General features: G+C 42.0%; 1 protein-coding gene across 9 annotated transcripts in view; it reads left to right on the top strand.

Annotated features, from left to right (window-relative positions):
- clcn3 (chloride channel 3) overlaps positions 1–19,624 on the top strand; it is a 31,738-nt gene that overhangs the window by 6,145 nt on the left and 5,969 nt on the right. For 5 of the 9 annotated variants that reach the window (XR_003298507.1, XM_026353196.1, XM_026353198.1 and 2 more), the window contains exons 2-13: positions 2,051–2,232; positions 12,150–12,310; positions 13,174–13,273; positions 13,635–13,822; positions 14,376–14,498; positions 15,663–15,869; positions 16,078–16,158; positions 16,311–16,563; positions 17,148–17,440; positions 17,525–17,711; positions 18,016–18,414; positions 18,603–18,819. Coding sequence is in view for 8 of the 9 variants with exons in the window: in XM_026353196.1 (XP_026208981.1) it covers positions 2,070–2,232; positions 12,150–12,310; positions 13,174–13,273; positions 13,635–13,822; positions 14,376–14,498; positions 15,663–15,869; positions 16,078–16,158; positions 16,311–16,563; positions 17,148–17,440; positions 17,525–17,711; positions 18,016–18,414; positions 18,603–18,819 (2,372 nt within the window). In the remaining variant the exon portion in view is untranslated. Of the gene's footprint in view, positions 1–2,050; positions 2,233–5,458; positions 5,734–7,594; positions 7,849–12,149; positions 12,311–13,173; positions 13,274–13,634; positions 13,823–14,375; positions 14,499–15,662; positions 15,870–16,077; positions 16,159–16,310; positions 16,564–17,147; positions 17,441–17,524; positions 17,712–18,015; positions 18,415–18,602; positions 18,820–19,624 lie in introns of those variants that run through there. The other 4 variants (XM_026353203.1, XM_026353197.1, XM_026353201.1 and 1 more) reach the window with 3 other exon arrangements.

Below are 19,624 nucleotides of genomic sequence, written 5' to 3'. Positions count from 1 at the left end.
AAACGATGTGACTGCAGACAAGTGTTATTAATCAGCTGGAAATGTCAAAGATAGACCCAGCCAGTGGGTCGACTGCTAATGTGCACCTCTTACGACCTATTTACAAATTTGTGCAGATAAGAGACTTTTGTGATTTGATGTGAAACAAGCAGGAGAATGGACCAATCAGATGCCTCTCTAATGGTGCAGTGTGACTGATAGGAATCTGACAGTCCTATATGGTTATCTGACTCTCAGACTCTCTAATAACTAGTTATTCTAGCAATCAAAAATACTAAAGTTTTAGTTATTTGGAAGAATAATTAAAGCAGTGTAGTGGCATTTTTCTGTTTTTCTTTAGTGTTGACTTATAAATTTTAGAAAACACTTGGCAGTCTCAGTCTGGTGGGTTAAATCTTTGATGTTTTGGATAATGTTGCTCAGAACATGCCGATATAATTCAGCTTATAAAATTCAGTCAAGTTGAAAATATACTTTTTCTACCTTGGCATTCAATTTTATGTAATTCCTCTTAGTTTTCAGTGGAGCAGTTTTCACATTTGAGAAAAATGTACTTCCTAAAATGTCATCATTCTTTGTCGAGCTGACAACAGCTTTTTTTTCACTTCCTTATATTCTGAAATTTCCTGAAAAGAATCTATAAAAGAAAATCAAGATCGTGTAGAAAATTCAATCAGGTTGATGTGAAAAGAGCTTAAAAATCTATAATCTCTCTAGATCTTTTTTTTAACAAAGATGAAGACTATGAAGTGGCCTATCAGAAAAGGATTAATGAAGGAACGTGGTTACAGTACATGTCTGTGCTGTTGTTGCTGTCGTGATCACCCTGATGGGGATCATTTATAGTCCTGTTTGTCACGACCTGAGTCACATGAGGTCCCTGTCTTCTGTGATGTAGTAGTTTCCACCTTGTCCACAGTGGGGCGCAGTTTGAGAACTGGTGAGGGGCTTTGTGTTGATGCTGTGTTTCTCTCTTTGGTCCAGCAACATTTCTATCAGTCATTCTGTTATTATAGGGAGACAAATGTGTCATTTTAATCCCTGATATAAATAGACCACGTGGCTGTGCAGCAGGGAGTGTTTTGCTTGTTTTACCATAACTGACAAGTTATTTATTTTGTAAGGATAGTCTGAAGGAAACATATTCTATTTGTAGATTATTCTTTTTGGATTATTAAATGTAACATCACCAAAGTCACTGACTAGATATTGACTTTTATATCAGATTTACCTAAGACTCCCAACTAGTTCACACTGGATTTTTTTTATTGTTTGAACTCTACAGCTTAAAGTTCATCATAATTATTTGTTCCCATTCATTCTTTGTCACTGCTGGCATCGAGGGACTCTGGATGGTAATGATCATCATCACACATCTTTTTCTCTATCAGTCTCTCGCGATTAGCTGAAGCTGTACACTGTGATATAGTATGTGTTCTGTATGTGTGGGTCTGTTTTCTAAATATTTATATACAGCAAAATCACAAAATGAATACTGTATGTAGGATTTAGTTTTTAAATACATTCAGGCTTGTGTCATGTACACTGTGTAATATACAGTGTAATATGGAGATACTTTCTTTAAACTCTAAGGAAATGACAAAACACATGAGTATGAAGGGGGAACTGTCTTATTCTCTTGCGGAGACTTCTCACTTACATTTGCTCTTTTGGTTTTGCAGTTAGCAGTTTTTCAGTAAAGCTGCTGGTTGTATAGATGAATTAATGAAAGTGTCATGTGTCATTTTTAAATTTCAGCTTGTAATGTCAGTTCAGATAAACTTTGATTGTTGCTGTTTGCCTTGAACTTTAAGCTTTGTTGTGTCTGTTGTGGTGTTCAAGTGATGACCAAAGTTGATTCTGTGTGTGTCCATCACAGTCTCAAATGCTGTTTACCTGGGAGTCAGCTTGCACATTAACAGACCATCCTACTCATCTTTGTGCCTGACAGGCTCGTTCATCTTGAAGACACTATTATCTAGCCTCCTCTCAACATGGTGTGTGTATCTCCACCATTCCCCTTCTACCACCCTCCCTCGTTATCATCCAGGGCACAGGCGTGTTGCTAAATGGAGTCGGAGCAGCTGTACCACAGAGGCTACTGCAGGAACAGCTATAACAGCATCGCTAGCGCCAGCAGCGACGAGGAGCTGCTGGATGGAGCTGGCGTCATCATGGACTTCCACACCACTGAGGATGACAACCTGCTGGATGGGGATGCTGCCTCCCCAGGTAGGCACTATAGGATACCTCCTAACACCTCACCAAACTGTTCCCAAATCTGCCAAATGTGGACCCCTTGAGCATACCCTCCGTGGCCAAGGCTTGATGAGACCCTTGCTCTCCAATCAGATCCTCCTTTTTTTCCTTGACTTTATAGTGAGCTTCTCATCGTGCCCTGTTCTTTCTGTTGCTGCTCCTTCATCCAAAATTGAGTTTGTCCAGCCCAAACAACTTTGGTAGTGAATCACCCTGCTGTCGATGTCACGACGCATCAAGCTGTGTGTGCTTTTGTGTTAGTGTCCTGTGATGCAGTTGCCCTGCTGTCTGCCCCCTACTCATCTTCATTAAAGCTTGATGTATGCTTCTGCATTAAATCTTGTGCGTTAGTTTCTGTGTTGCTTTAATTCCTCCAACACATTAGCTGCCGCCAAAGTTTCTGTGACACTGTTGAGCTTCTTGGGTGCACTCGGTGTACTACAGACAATGGCAACTGAAATTGGGTGGCTCGTGTTGGATTTATTTTTTACTGAAATTACTGCAACATAGAAAAGAGCGAAGGTGGTGGAGGACATGGTCTGGACATGGTCTGTATGACCACTGCAATGCTTGGACCCTATACCTAGGCTAAGGCATAGGGTCTGAGGCTACGCCGTACCTATGGTGCACATTTGGCTTCACATTTGGTTTACCATGATCCTCTTACTTGATCCTCCCTTTTACTCATTAAGCCTCACAAATGGTTGCAAATTGTTATTTAAATGGAAACACAATATGGCTGCAGAGATCCAGTGTCTCTTATTTGTTACCTCCTCACAACACAGCATTTTTGTTACTCACACAATAAGTAGACAAAGAATTGAAGGGAATTTATTGTTTTTTTAATGCCCTTTTCACCTGTTTTCTTACAGTTTATTTTGTTTTCTCACAAACACTTTAATGTGTGCTTAGGTCTTGGTCGTTTTTCCGTCTTCTTTTTGTCTCCTGTGTGGATTTTTCTGTCAGGTAGCAATGAAAAGTACTTAATAATAACGCGGACACGTGGCAGAGTCTCTGTCATTATTCTATTCATACATGCGTCATTGGCTAAATATAGAAGAGCTTACCTGAAGCCTGTTGTGCTAGTGAGGACGGTTTTAGAAGTGTGTATTGTGTTTTCTGCTGAGTTACATCATTTGGAGTTAGACTACTACTGGAAGTGATCTCTGCATGTTTGGCTGCCATACTACACAATTCTAGTCATACCTGTCATTCCACTGCAGTCACCTGCTCTCATTCAACTGCTCATTCATTCACTGCCACTCCGACTGGTGTCCCATTGACATCTGATCTGCTGCTTCCTGTTTGTTCTTCCCTGTCTGAGTAAATATGCTGATTCCTCTTGTTTCCCTGTTGTTGTTTTAGTTTTGGCTTGCAGCTGATCAAACAGAAAACACACACGCTATGTCAGAGGTGTCTGCAGAGCTTAGCTCTCCAAATATGAGTAACTTGTATATAATTATAATCCTTCAGTGCTGGAAATCTGCTGCTTTGAGTTATGGGAAATCCCTGCTGTGTGTGAATGCAGAATGAGTGCTGATGTTGATGTTTGGCATGCTGAATAAATGCTGTTATATTCTACTGCTCAGTGTCTTGCACATACAGTAAAGGCTAACAGTTATTTCAGTCATTTGCTATAATCCTCAAATCTGAAAGAAGGCTGTTTCCAAGGTTATTGTATTTACCAGTTGTCTGGTAGATTTCCTGTATAATACTGACGCTGCCCAGTATCTTTTATACAGAACTTTTCGCATGAAAGTTATGTTATTTTGCAAAATTGCTGTTGGACATAAGCTCATGTTACGTAGAACTTTCTTACAATTGTGACATTGACATGACATTACTGGATTTAAATGACGCTAATGATAATAACATTCAATCTTTCTTCAATAACGTAGATTGAGACGGCAAGTTACGCTCTGTCTTCTGTTATATGGTTTATGTGTAGTATAGGGAATCAGAGAGAGAACATCCACAGCCCGGACTCAGCTTATGGTTCAGAACTAAATAACATTTACTCATTTGGCAGATGCTTTCATGTCTAGTTTAATGTCTATCTAGGCACGTTGTATTTGGATGTAGCATTTTTCATTTGACCTGGTGGCAGTGTTGGAGCAAAGGCCATGTATGCAAATAAAAAAAAAGTACCATCTGCTTTGTCAGCTGTATTTATGCTCAGTTAACACTGGTGAGTCAACAGGATAACATTAGCATTGAGCTCAAGATCGGGTAGGCTAATGATTATGAGCCAACAGTAGCTAAAATACATGTTATTAGGAAAACATGCATGTTAACAATTTGACATTAATGTGCAAGGCTGACCATCACATTTAGCATGTTAACATGCTAGAGTTAACCTGTTTTTTAGTAGGATTACATAATGTGCATGGTAACTTATTAGCTTAAATACAGTGAGATGTAAGAATGGTGGCAGGATCAACATACTGTAGGCATTAGGATTAGGATCATTTTTGCATTTCGTTGGGGTTTTTCCTTACTGTATGTGTGACTTTTGTGTGTTGTTTTTGCAGAAAGACTTTACTAAAAGAAGACGCAGAGTGTGTGTTTGTGTAAGAGGGACTGGCTTACATTTCAATGTCTCCAGTCTCTGCCCGATGATTAGCTTCTTATTCTTTTACTCTGAAATTGGATCTCAGCACAGTTAACCGCAAAAGGTGAAAGCACAGAGTAACCCTAACCTGGTAGCACTTACACTGACACTGCTCCTACAAATAGAGAGCGAACCACTGAAATGTTTCAACAAACAGATACAGCACATAACTGATAAAGTTGGACTGTGCACAAATGTTTTTGTTTCTGCTGAAGAAATCTGATGACGGCTTTTATATTAAACATGTCTTAACAAAAGCTGGCAATCAATTACAGCTACAGTTTGGTTTCTTTACAATTGTTATTTTTTAAAATTGTGGATCATGCTATAATCCTCTGCTGTATATATTATAATCCGTTGTGACTGTAGTGTGTACCTGGACTCCACCTACCTGTTTTCTCAGTCTTAATTGATGTGCTAGTCCCTGACATTCCTACAAACCAGTTTGGCTGCCAGTTGATGTGAGCTAGCATTTCAGGAAATCTCTGGATGCCCTTCCTTGAAGTTGGTGCACTGCCTCTCCCTGCCTTCCTGTACTATTTTTACGTAGTGGTGAGGGGTGGGTTCATAGAAACACTTGTAAAGCACTCGTCTTTGCTCCGACGGCAGTGTGAGCAAGAGGCAGGCTCAAAGTCAGCTCCATGGAGAGTTTTGCTGAAACCTTTTGTAGGCATAGAAGGCGTAATACAAAATGTTTTGGAAAACGGAGGTTATGAAGTGAAGCAGGTTTGGTTTCTTTTACCGCTGGATTTAGGGGGACTCCAGAGATTCTTTATTTTCAAACTTCATGTTGAGGAAGGAGGTAACAACATATGGCTGACACCACCTGTGCCAGTGCCCAGCAACAGGAGCCTTGCTGAAAGGTAAGGGGACCAATGTGATCTCACATGTTAGTATTATAGTAAGGTTAAAATGGGTGACACGTCAGGCTGCTATTGTTTAAGCCTGGGAACTGCAAGGCACGTAGACGAGCCTGGCTTAGCTCTGTTGTTTGATATAATAACCCAACATTATACCAAGTTTACAAAATATCCTCTGCCTTACAATACATGGTCTGTGTGATGCCTTGTTAATTTTACCCATGAAAGTCTGAATTGTGGAAAGTGGGGTCAAGTAGGTTTAAGTAGGTTCCTCTATGTTAGTCACTAAAGTCAGACTAGCATTATGAGTAAAGACGAGAAGAGGATTGAGCAACTGTTGACACCAGAGCCACTTTTGGATTCTCATATCTCGCTGCAGTCTTTCTTACAGTCTCTCTTAAATGTAACATTTCTATTTATTTATTTATTAATTTCTGTTCTGCAGCAATTATGGTGGAATTTGTTTTATAAATTACAAAAATAACAGATCAAGGCAAGTAACTCACGTGTTTCTTCTTGTTGTTGGTGTAATCACAAAGCTTTCTTTCATATCAACTCTGACTAGGAGATCATTTTGTCTCTGTGTGATCGCAATCCTTAAATACATTAAGTTTACATGAGTTCACTAAGAATGGAGCAGCAGCCCGTCATGAATTAAGGCAATTTTATAATAACATTAACATGGAAACTGTGTGGATTGCTCATTACTGGATTATACCGGACATTGCTGATAAACAGTGAGCTGTTGAGATAATAATAAGATGCATATTGGACTTTAATCAGACCCAGTGTTTTGCATTGGTGCAAACAACTAAACATCATTTTCACTGTTTATAGAACTGACTTTGTTGATTAATCTGTTTCCAGACTCATGTCTGTAACAATGTGAAAGTAGAAGCTGGCCGACTGTCAGCTCGTAGTCCTGCTTTTAGTTTCGCTGCAGTATTATCTGATAGATGTCATGAATAAAGAAATGCTGACGAAGCATGTTGGAGGTTGAGGAAGCAGAGAGAGAGGTCCATCATTCATTTAGAGGAAGTAATGCAGATGTTGCTGAATTTCAATAAACATCAGAATCATTATTTCTGTAATGACGGTAACCAATTTGACATTATACCAATAAAGAACCTATGCTTAACTATGGAATACTATTAAAATTAAGAGACATTGACTCCTTTCAGGAACACTTGTTTAATAAGGGACAAATGTGATTTCAATACCGTTAGCTATCTAATGATACAAGGTTAGCAAACATTAGCAACAACAACTTTGTTATGAACAAAATGTTTTGCCCACTACTAAGTGGTCCAACCTAACCTACATGAATGTAGTGTTATCCATGTACTGTGCAATGGTGCAATTATTTGAAGTTATTAAAAATGTTGGTTTAGTTCATAACAAATGTTGTTAGGACCTCTTTGAACTTTTATTGAAGTCTTAGGATCTGTAATTAAACTAGTTCTTGTTCTTGCTTTTGTGGTGGAGCTTCTGTGACTTTAAATTTCAACAATAAAAATGTCCTCTGACTGGTCGTGTAGTTAGAAAGCTGCTTGTTTCCTCAAGTTGTTGGTTATGTTTTGTAAACTCTGAACAATGTGGCGCACCTGAGATCCTGCTCCTCAGACTGTTGCACTGAACAATAATCAATTCATACTTTAATACACCATCTTAGACCACACACACACACACACACACACACACACACACACAGGGAGGTGTGTGTGTGTGATGACATCAGCTGTAGCAGTCAGCTGCTGCAGTGGAGGGAGCGCCAGAAGAAAGGACAGGGGGAGGAGGGAGGACTGTGCGGTCTCTCTCTCTCTCTCGGTCTCTGCCTGTCTCTCGCCCTGCCTGTCTCTCTCTCTCTCTCTCGGTCTTCCCACTCACACACACATGCGCTCTGTGGCTCACACAGCCCCGCTTGTCTTCCTCTGGTAAACATGGCAGCGACACCAGCGACTGACACACACGCAGCGAGCAGTGAAGACTAGCTTAGCTTAGCTTAGCTTAGCCTCGTCCGAGGCATCAACATGGAGGAGGAGGACGCGGCGGCCGATCCTTATTTACCTTATGACGGGGGAGGGGACACCATCCCCCTGCAGGAGATCCCCAGAAGAGGTACGCCACATCCCCTCTTGCCCTCCTGCTCCCTCCCTTGTCGTCTCCTTCTTTTGCAGCGCATGCATGTAACGATATGGCAGCAAGACAGTGCAGGTTAAACAAATACCTGGTGATAATCAGGGTGGATTATAAGCAGCCATTGCTTTTTTTTAAAGAACTGCATGTTGTGTGGGGACAAAAACAGCTACGTGTGCAGCTTATTTCACCATTCAGCGCCGTGTCGATGATTAACCAGCAGGGTGTTTTCATGTCAGTCAGAGATGGTGAGATAACGTAGGAGTGGATCCAGTGTGAAGGCCTGTGCTCAGGCCTGTAAGCAGCTGTGACTACAGAGAACACAGTAATGTAATGTAAGCACCAGAGAAACAGACTGTGGCCCTCAGATCTGTGTGTTGTCAAAGCTTTTCATAACCTTTCTGTAGTGCAGGGACACCTGTTGGCCAGTTTCAGGATGTCACGTCACAGCATGCGTACCATGCGTCACAAATTGTGTCAGATTATCACATCGAGTTACGACAAAGATGAGCTCCTACTCTCTGTGGCTGTTATGGGTTTTCTCTTAGGTTTGTGTGTCCAGGCCTTGTTAGATTTTTACGGCGAGTGAGTAGAGACAAAAGGCCTCTAGTGAGTTTAGGCCCCGTCCACTGCGGCCGTCATCGTCTTCATACAACAGTGTCAGCCTGCAGATGTCCCTACATTTAAGATTTTATTTCCTCTCTTCTTGTGGACACAGTTTCTTCTTATTTAGTGAAGGAATTGTTTCGTATGTACTCTGTAGGTGATCAGATTTTAAATCCCATGCATATCTCGTTTTCTATCTTGGTATTGGTATTGCTCACTAAAGCCAAATAAACACATCGAATGGTTACACTAGGGGTTGTACACTTTTGAGTTCTCAGGCTTTTCAGACATTGATCCCCTTATTAACTGAACACCATTCAGTGTGACTCGAGGAATCCACCATCTGCTCAACAACAGGCTGTAAGAACATTGTAGAGGTCAGTTAATTTGCTGGTCACATGATGACTGAGCACACTAACCCTACTCCAGCCGTGCTGACCCACAGGGTTCAGGCCAGCTGCATCAAAACCTTCCTGATCTGATTTACTCAGTAGTAGTAGAGTAGAGTAGTGTAGGCCTAACACAGGGGACTGCAGGGGTGGTTGTTCGGATTAAGAAAACGTGGAATTTTTCCCCGTTAGACACAGAAACCTCCGAACATTGGTTGGTTGATGATCGTTTTAGATCTCATTGATCAGAAATACACAGGAAGGTTGTTTAAGATGCTGTTTGTTGAGATAAGTGGTATTGCAGTATTAGTCAGCAAGCCTGTGTGTGTACTGATGCAATCTGCTTAGAATTGCTGCATCATTGTACTAATGCACTGGGGAAACTGAACAGTTTTTTATATGCCAAGTGTGTTTTTGTCTGCGTGCCTGCTGGATCTGTTGAAGCATGATGCTGGTGACGTGCTCGTGTGCAGTCCCCTTTGGTTTCTGTTTTCTGTAGCGTCACCCTCATTTGGCTCCAAGCTCCTGACTTGATCGATGGGTGCCAGCAGTGCAGCATCATCAGGTGGGGGATTGTCTGGATCATCTCATTGCTTAAGCCCTCGGTGTTCTTACTGGAAGCTGAAAATGTTCCCATTTAAATCAGCCACATCCCGTTTCTACCTGCTTCCAAACTGCAAATCTTAGTGTAGAACAGCAGTGCTTTATTTTATATCTACTCTTCAAACCATAGCAAGTAACTGTTTAACTTTTCCAAAAAATAGACCTCCATATCAGAGTGCTGCTTTTGTTGAGTCAACAACTGAGTCATCACAGTCGTCACACACACACACACACACACACCCCATCCCTGGACAGTCCACACTGTAGCTGTCACCCTGAAATCAAAATGGAGAATGACAGTGTCAGTCTCCTGCCAAGCCTGACACTCTTACTGCTGCTCTGTGGTAGTAGCTTATTATTACACTTTCCTTTCTCAGAGCTGGACGCGACATGTATTTGCTGCTGTGTGATGTTTCTTCTCTCCCACATCCAGTAAACATCAGAGGGTGTCATATGAGATAATAAGGTCCGCTTTGAAAGGCTGTGCCTTGGCCCACATTATTATGTGTCAGATGTGTTTGGGGAACAGGCTTTATCCTCTGGTTGTGTTCCATCTGTTATGTGGGATTTGTTGCTAGTGTTTTATTCTTAAAGGAGATGTACGTTCATTTATACAAATCAGCTTGTGAATTACACTGCTTATAATCTGTGGCATGTAGTGGTGGAGCTCTTCGTCTGCACGGTAATAACACAATGCAGCAGATGTATTGCAGTAAAGTTTGGTAAAAGATGTGTTGATGCCATTTAATTATCTGTTTTATGGTCCTGGTTAAAAACACATAAGATAATTTATGTTTAATGTGGATTATAGAAGGTTTATAAATGAATAGTAGTTATTCTCAGGAGATTTAAAAAAGCATAAAGGAAAATACTTAATATGGACTAGAAAGTGTATGTTTGATGTTTAGTCTAAAAGGTTTTATGGGTTTTAACATTGTTATCAGCTGGTATTAGTCCCGTGGTACCATGTGGTGGAAAAACGCTCAACTGCTTCAGATGTTTCCAATAGTTTCTTACCACAAGATGCTGGAAAACTCAGCAACAGCATGTCTGTGACTGGCCGCCTGGCACCTAATCAATAACTAAATGAATGAATGAATGAATGATCAGATCAGGGGACATGACAGTACTGTGCTGCTTAAATCAAGTAGAAATGTTCAGTGAAACAGTGCTTTTTTGTTGTGAAGTGGCCATTAGAAACACATCGACATACAAAATGCATTTATCTAGCTCTTTGATAATTTCTCTGTTTTCCCTCACTATATTCAGAAAATGGTTTTTCGCTGCAGTGTAGCCACAGTTTGTTTGACTCGAATACTTGATACTGGATATATTCTGGTTTTAGTCAGCAGCAGTTCATTACCTCACGATTTCATTTCCCAGAGTCATATTTAGGTCTACTATCTTAACACGCATAGTCATTACACAAAAATAGATGTGCTATTGTTGAATGTGCACAGACAGGTGAGACAAGTTGAATTCATGATGTGTTAGTTTGATCATCAATCATTTGAGCTAGTTTTTCTTTGTGTGTTTTCTTTATGAACAATTGAAAACACTCTTTAGCTGTTGCTCTGTCTCACGCTTGTTGTTACACACAGAGCTGGCTTTGTGTTGTATATGAAGAAGTCTCACATATTTCTGTCATCACTAGTAGGAGGCTTAATCAGCTTTTCTAACTCAAATGTCAGAGGGCGGGTTATCCCTCATTCATCCATCATTCTTTTTAGCAGAATAAACATGTTGCACTGCATTTTGAACTTGATCTCATGACCATTGCATGCTTCCACATTTGATGGATATATTTGCTTTCTCTTCTCATATTCCCAGATATAACAAATTACATTTATAATGTATAGTTGTGAGACGTCACAGCACTGATCTGTACTTAATACAGTCCTCTCTGTTGTGCTGTAGACAGAATGTGCTCTGCTGAGGCTCCCACAGGTTACTTCTCCCCAAATGCTCCGGCATAGGTGTGACTGTTTATAAGTCACACCTATGTGTGTCGAAACCGTGAGTAAAAGATTTCCTCCAGGTGTTTCTGTACAGTTTTGCTCATCCAAATGTTTTAACAGAGCTCATAAACCTTTACCCCCTTACCGTTGTTATGCCACATGAGGTGATAGACTGCATGTCTTGCAGGATTTTGTAAGTGTGGCTATGGTTCTGACACCGTCATTATATCTCAGCAGTGATTGTGGGGGGGGGGGGGGGGGGGGGGGGGGGGGGGAGTTTCTGGTAGGCCAGCTGGCTGTTTCATTTCAACTTCATGGTGGTTAAATTGCAATTGAGGTTCTTCAGCACCTCAGTGTCGGCACTTCTGTTGTGAACGTTGCTACTTTCAGTCTTTGCCTCACAATCACCAAACAATTGTAGTATTAGTGGGTTTTAAACTTGAACTTTTTACTACGTTTCTCTGTATTTTGAGAAAGGAGCTGCATATGTAACTTCAGTTAGCGTATCTTCTATGACACTGTGGTCTTCTAACCGTAGCCTTATTAACCAGCAAACTGGTAGCTGCGGCCCACACAATCACAGTTCTCAAAATAAAATCTGATGAGCTAATATGTGCTAATGTGTGTCCAAATGTTTGACTGATATTGTATACCTGTATTTCCATGATGGCACTGGAGCTAAATCTAAAATCTAAAAGTATTTTCTCTCTGTTCCTCTCACTTTCAGGGTCTAACTACGCCATGTCTAACGGCGGCGGAGCTGCCAGCAGCTCCACTCACCTGTTGGACTTCCTAGAGGAGCCCATTCCTGGTGTGGGGACCTACGACGACTTCCACACCATTGACTGGGTCCGTGAGAAATGCAAGGACCGTGAGAGACACAGGAAGGTGAGGACACAAAGGTTGTCTGAAAATAAAACCTCAACCTCTTTATGCTTAACATTTTCTACTACGACAAGTCATATGACTGTGTTTAAAGGCAAACGTTAGATTAGCTTTGCTGCAAAGAAAAGTGTGTGTTACACATTTCCTGAAGAAGCAATGACACAAAAGAAGAACTGGTTAGTTAGTTAGTTGAGGTCAGCAGTTTTGTCAGCAAAGCCTGAACACTGGAGGAAAATAGTCCTACTTATCCAACCACATTTTAAGACTTCAGCAACAATAAATACAGGGGCTCTTACAGGAGGCAACCACCACTTCTAACATTGTCTTTTATTATAGAAATTTAGTTTGATGAAAAATAAATTCAAAGAACCTTGCTGTGGAGCTTTCAGCTTCATCCCACTCTCCACAAGCTGTTGCAGGCCAAGACTGAGGTCAAGAACACACCTTTCATGCTCAATGTAGGAATCTAATTGTACAGAAAATGAGTCAGAATGAATGGAGATATAAAAAAGTGTTGGGGGCTTATGTCCTGCATCTCTCTGTCAACGCTTCCACATATTAACACATATAATTTTTCCTCATGGTTTTATAGACGTGGTTTGGTGCCGTGCTTCTGGAAATGATAACTCTGAGAATTTGAATGTTATTTGCATACTTTGTTGAACATTGTTTTTATAGCCAGGTATTACCTGCCGTACAGGAAATTGTTTTATTGAATCAACAGTGAAAAACATGCTACTAGCGTAGATTGCTGAATAAGTTCAAGGGTACTTGTAAACCTTTGACCAGCATGCCTTACTGCCAGTTGCCAAGTGCTCATGGCGAACACTTTTAAGCATATTTGTTTTATTTCCCTGTCTGTTCAGATAAACAGTAAGAAAAAGGAATCAGCATGGGAGTTCACAAAGAGCCTGTACGATGCCTGGTCTGGGTGGCTGGTGGTGACGCTCACTGGCTTGGCCTCAGGTGACACATTCACTCACGCTGTACAAACACGCGCACACCACTGTTATCTGCTCTGCTGTGAGTCTCACATGCTTTGCCTCAGGCTCAGTCTTTCTCTTTGTCTCTGTCTTTTGCTCTAATTTACTCACTTTACTCTGAGGCACCCTTTCACAGTCCTTCGAGCCACTAAATCTCATTAATTATTCATGTTTTTATGGTTACAACACACAGAAAACAAGGAAAAACTCAGGACACAGAGAACAGGCTCATATTTGCAAACTGGAAGCATGACTAGAAAGCTAACTGGCTACTTCCTCTCTCATACCTGCCTTTACCCCTTTGCCTCTTCTATTTTCCTTCCTCCTTTTCTACCTCCTGCCAGGTGCTTTGGCTGGCCTGATTGACATTGCTGCTGACTGGATGAACGACATTAAGGAGGGCGTTTGTTTGAGTGCCATGTGGTACAACCACGAGCAGTGCTGCTGGACGTCCAACGAGACCACGTTCGCTGAGCGGGACAAGTGTCCTCAGTGGAAGAGCTGGGCTGAGCTAATACTTGGGCAGGCCGAGGTAGACTAACGCAGGCACACGAGAGGGCTGTCAGTCACTGCAGCAGCATTTGTTTTCGTTGCTAAAGACATAGATTTTTACATTTAATTCATTTTTTACCTGATGTCAGAGAGAACCAGGCCTTTTTAGATGCTTCTTATATTGTGTTATCTGATCTGATCTGATCTGATCTGATCTTTTTTATTTTATGTTTGCTGTTACTTCAAACAGAAACTGTGTAAAAATACCTTATAACTTCATAAATAGGTAATTTTCTAAATGTAGGTACAGGTAGATTGCCAACGAAGTGGGGTCGATGAGGGTTTAATGTTGGTCTATTTTCATGAACTGAGTGCAGCAGCATCCACAGGGAAAAGGCAGATAGCTAATTACAGCAGAATTTTAAAAAGTTACATTAGGAGAGATAATTTAAAGCCATACAACACATAGCATGTGCATGCCCTCTTGCATGTGTTCAGCCACACAAAATGTATGATTTTCTTTTTATTTCAGTGAGTTTTATGTTTGTTTGTTTTTATTCTCACTGACACTCTCTTCCTCCATGCCTCTGCAGGGTCCTGGCTCGTACATTATGAACTACTTCATGTATATCTACTGGGCTCTGTCCTTCGCCTTCCTGGCTGTCTGTCTGGTGAAGGTGTTTGCACCCTATGCCTGTGGGTCTGGGATCCCTGAGGTGAGGAAAATGAAATGGTGCTTTTAGAAATCTTACTAGCAGATGTATGTACAGTATGTGTTCGTACAGTGTATCTTTCTTTGGCAATGGAGTTTGCAAGTTATTGTTGCAACATTTCAAGTATTTTTTTTTACTATACTTTAATAAGGATTCCTGGTGAAAACATTTTGTTGTCTTATTCACCCCCAAAACCCTTTTTTCCAGAGAACATATCATTTTTGTCAGTATAAAGAGGTTAGCAGGCGCTTAGTGCTCTTAGTGTCTCCATGTCTCTCCTGTTTCACTTGAGTAAAGTAGAGTTTGTGTGGGATTTCTCCAGACTAGTGATCTCCTGTTTTATTACTCAGTTCTGATTGAATACCTCTGAGTGTCAGAAATGAAAAGCAGCACATGAAATAGAAAGTCTTTACGTATCTGTAGCTGGCTTTACCTCTCCATGAAAGTTGTCTTATTGATTTTGTGCACCTCTATTGTGTTTCGTGCTCGTGGGCTTGCCTTTGAAGTACCTTAAAACTGTTAAATCAGTGGGCAGCAGGGAGATGTGACAGGTTTGACCGTGCTGTGAAAAACCTGTTGCCATGAGAACGGGAGAGCTGCACATTGGAAAGTGTGTGCTAGTCAGCGCCTTTATGCAAGTTGACAATTACAGAAAACCAGGAGGCTGTGTTGAGCAGGACATGTCAAGTCATTTGTCTAATGGTTTTAAATGGCAGAGCATGACAGACATTGGTTAGCACAGCCTACTTGATGGCGTCCTGATGGTCAGTGGGTTTGAAACAATTTAATTTTCCTATTTTCTCTCCCCCTTCTCCTACGAGCTCTGTGTACCAGGGCCTAACAATGCCATATAGTGGCTTAGAAATGCTTTTGAGGTCACGAGTGATCTTTCATATTTGCAATGTGTGTTTACATGCCACTAGTTGGCTTTTCCAATTATGTTTATTTAAACTGCAGACTAGACTGCAAAGACCATTCTGCCTGTTGCTGCATGGAGAAGTTTAATGGTTTGCATCACACCTGCACGACCAACTTAAGCTTAGGGAAATAACATTTGGTTGGATCATCTTACTGTGACATTAAAGCCTGAATCCTGACATTAGTGGTGTCCCACTTTCCATTCAGCTTGACTTCAGTCTAATGTCTACACAACCCTCCCTTCCCCAGATCAAGACCATCCTGAGTGGGTTCATCATCAGGGGCTATCTGGGAAAATGGACCCTGATGATCAAAACCATCACTCTGGTGCTGGCTGTGGCGTCTGGCCTCAGCCTGGGGAAAGAGGGCCCCCTGGTCCATGTAGCCTGCTGCTGTGGAAACATCTTTTCCTATCTCTTCCCAAAGTACAGCAAGAATGAGGCGAAGAAACGAGAGGTGAGAGAGATGAAATGATGTTTTGTGTCACAGCAATGCAAAATGCTGCCTCTCTCCTATGAGTTGATAAACTGATTGATGATCAGAGTTTAGTTATACATTACTGCTAAATTCTGTTGTTATGATACATCATAATGAAATATTTAGAGTAGATATAGTTCTGCCGTAAAAAGCCATAATGTCAGCTGAGATGTTTTTGTTGTCTCAGGTTCTCTCTGCTGCGTCAGCAGCTGGCGTGTCTGTGGCTTTTGGAGCTCCAATAGGAGGCGTTCTCTTCAGCCTAGAGGAGGTACAGCCCATGTTGTTTCACACTCAGACTAGAAATTACTCTTCATGCTTCAGAATTGTAGCATGATGCCTACTGAGAACAGCATTAGCGTGTGTATATGATAATAAATCAGAACACTTTTAGTTTTAATAACTCTATTCTCCATCCTCCAGGTGAGCTACTACTTTCCTCTCAAGACTCTGTGGCGCTCTTTCTTCGCAGCCCTGGTGGCGGCTTTTGTTCTGCGCTCCATCAACCCCTTTGGTAACAGCCGCCTGGTGCTATTCTACGTGGAGTACCACACGCCGTGGTACCTGTTTGAGTTGATCCCTTTCATCCTTCTGGGAGTATTCGGGGGCCTCTGGGGCGCCTTCTTCATCCGAGCCAACATCGCCTGGTGCCGGAGGCGCAAGTCGACACGTTTTGGCAAGTGCTCACAGTTCACAAGTTAGGATCTTAATTTGGATAGTTTAGCAGGTCCAGCTGTGTGAAGGGGAAGATATTTGCTGAAACTATTGTGGCTCTCTGGAAGATCAAATCAATCAAAATCAAATGCCAGCACATGTGGGGGTCGTATCAGTCTGTGAGAGAGAGGCTTAGATACACACAGTGTACAGCTCATCTAAGATGTAACTATGCTAGTAAACTTGAAATATTAACACACTGCTTCACACTGCAGCAAGCATAGATTATATTAACATAGAACATTTATTAACATGCTCACAGTGCATTGGAAAAAATTACAAACAGAGGAGTGAGCTTAGAAAGGTTTGTTATTCTGTTCTATGGTCATAGTACACTGACATTCTCCTTTCTCCTTCATTCACACTGTTTTGATCATTTGATATGAGAAATGGAGCTTTTGGAAATGTGATTTGAGTCTGCTGAGTCATGGTGACAGTAAAAAGGTAGCAGCTCCGCGATCAGTACTTTCATTTAGTTTCTCAGTTACAGCTCATTAAATGCTAAAGACTTCTCACAATCTCACATGCTGTGTTCTTCCTCTACAGGTAAGTACCCGGTGTTGGAGGTGATCCTGGTGGCGGCCATCACAGCAGTTGTTGCTTTCCCAAACCCATACACGCGCCAGAACACCAGTGAGCTGATAAAGGAGCTGTTCACCGACTGTGGCCCGCTGGAGTCCTCGCAGCTCTGCCAGTACCGCAGCCACATGAATGGCAGCAAAGCCTTCACTGACAACCCCAACCGGCCGGCTGGGCCCGGTGTCTACGCTGCCATGTGGCAGCTCTGCCTGGCGCTCATCTTTAAAATCATAATGACTATATTCACATTTGGACTCAAGGTGATCATGAATGCTTCTGCACGGTAAGGCCAAGGTTGGACTTCTTATAACTTAATAACACTCAAACCACTTTTTCATCCCTAGGTACCGTCTGGATTGTTTATCCCCAGCATGGCCATCGGGGCGATCGCAGGGCGAATCGTTGGCATCGCAGTGGAGCAGCTGGCTTATTATCACCACGACTGGTTCCTGTTCAAAGAGTGGTGCGAGGTTGGAGCTGACTGCATCACTCCAGGGCTCTATGCCATGGTGGGGGCCGCAGCTTGTCTGGGTGAGTCAGCGGGCAGCATAGTTGTAGTCAAAGTTACAGTGTAAAGATACTCATTGTAGAATATAGAATAATGTACTATTAAGTCAACTGTATGAAATTATATTAACTGTAATTAAGATTCATATAGTCGTTAAAGTAAAATTCTGTAATGTACCTGAGTAAAATTTAGGATTTTTCATTACACTTGGATACGTACTGTGCCATTATCAGGATATGTATCAGTGTTTATTAGTTCTTTCTGTTGCATCTGTATGTCTGGCAAGTCTAAAAGTCAGATTAAGTATCAGTGTTCTGTTCTCTGTAGGTGGTGTGACCCGTATGACAGTCTCCCTGGTTGTCATTGTCTTTGAGCTGACAGGCGGGTTAGAGTACATTGTCCCCCTCATGGCTGCTGTCATGACCAGCAAATGGGTGGGCGACGCATTTGGGCGCGAGGGAATTTACGAAGCCCACATCCGTCTTAACGGATACCCTTTCCTGGACGCCAAGGAGGAATTCACGCACACCACTCTGGCCAGAGAGGTGATGAGGCCACGACGTAGCGACCCGCCGTTAGCAGTGCTGACACAGGACGACCTGACGGTGGAGGAGCTGCAGGCCGTTATCAATGAAACCAGTTATAATGGTTTCCCCGTGATAGTGTCCAAGGAGTCCCAGAGGCTGGTGGGCTTCGCTCTGCGGAGGGACATCACTATCGCTATAGGTAACTAAACCAGTAGATAAAACAGCTTCTCTCACATTTCACTGCAAAATGTGAGAACAGGAAGGGCTGTGGTGGTGGAAGTTTCATTTAAGTTGGCACAAAGAAAACACAAAGTGCACTTGACATGATAAAAAGTTACTGTGTTTTCTTTATTTCTCAAACTCCTGTATTTTTTCTGAACTTAACAGAGAATGCCCGTCGTAAGCAGGAAGGCATTATGTTGAACTCCAGGGTGTACTTTACCCAGCATGCGCCCACCCTGCCAGCCGACAGCCCGCGGCCCCTCAAGCTGCGCTCCATCCTTGACATGAGCCCCTTCACTGTCACCGACCACACCCCGATGGAGATAGTTGTAGATATCTTCAGAAAGCTGGGGCTGCGCCAGTGTCTGGTCACTCACAACGGGTAAGTAGCGAGTGAGAAGCAGGTCTAGATGAAGAGAAGGTGACTTCTTTTCTTCACTGTCCTTCCTTCTGCTGTTTGTGGGATTGACTAACGTGTCTGAGGTGGACACACCGCGCCACACAAACGTGCACACTGCCTGGTGTTGCATGAGCTCTCAGACTCCTGGATTTCCCCTGTAATCTGCATGGCCTCGCCTAGTAACTGTGGTGTACTGTATTTATCCTCCAACCATAACAGAGCTGCTGAAACTAACTACAGCTACATAACAGGTATGACGCTTGGACAATCTAATCAGGGAAAGCGGAGAATGTGAGAATGAGGGAAAGCGTACCGAGGAAGAATACATTGAAGATTTTACATATCTGACAAAGTTGTTTTTCAGATGACGACCGGTTAGTTGCAATATCTCATAATAATTTTTTATCCAGACTGGTTTTGCAGAGAGCCACCTGCTGGTGTGACAGCAGAATTTACAGATTACAGAACGAATGTTACAGAACAGTAACGACATGAGAGAAGCTGAGCAGCAGTGTTTTTGTTCTTTTATACCTTCGTGTTAATCTCTTGATTTACACCTGAAGGGACAAAGCTGGTGTTGTTCAATGTTTCTCTTGTCATTAAATCCCATGAAGAGACCAACAGTGTGTTAGCTGGTTTCTCAGTACTTTGATTTCTTACCCTATTAGTGGCTCATGAACCCGGGTCGTATCATTCCTACTGAGGATGCACATTTTTAAAAATAGCTCACAAATATTAAATTTTACTTTAAAAAACATCTGGACACTAGTTTTATTTAACTTTGGCA

The sequence above is a fragment of the Anabas testudineus genome, chromosome 18 (assembly GCF_900324465.2).
Source record: "Anabas testudineus chromosome 18, fAnaTes1.2, whole genome shotgun sequence".
Taxonomy (NCBI): domain Eukaryota; kingdom Metazoa; phylum Chordata; class Actinopteri; order Anabantiformes; family Anabantidae; genus Anabas; species Anabas testudineus.
Note: the sequence above shows the minus strand (reverse complement) of the source record. Positions and strands in the feature narration are given on the sequence as shown.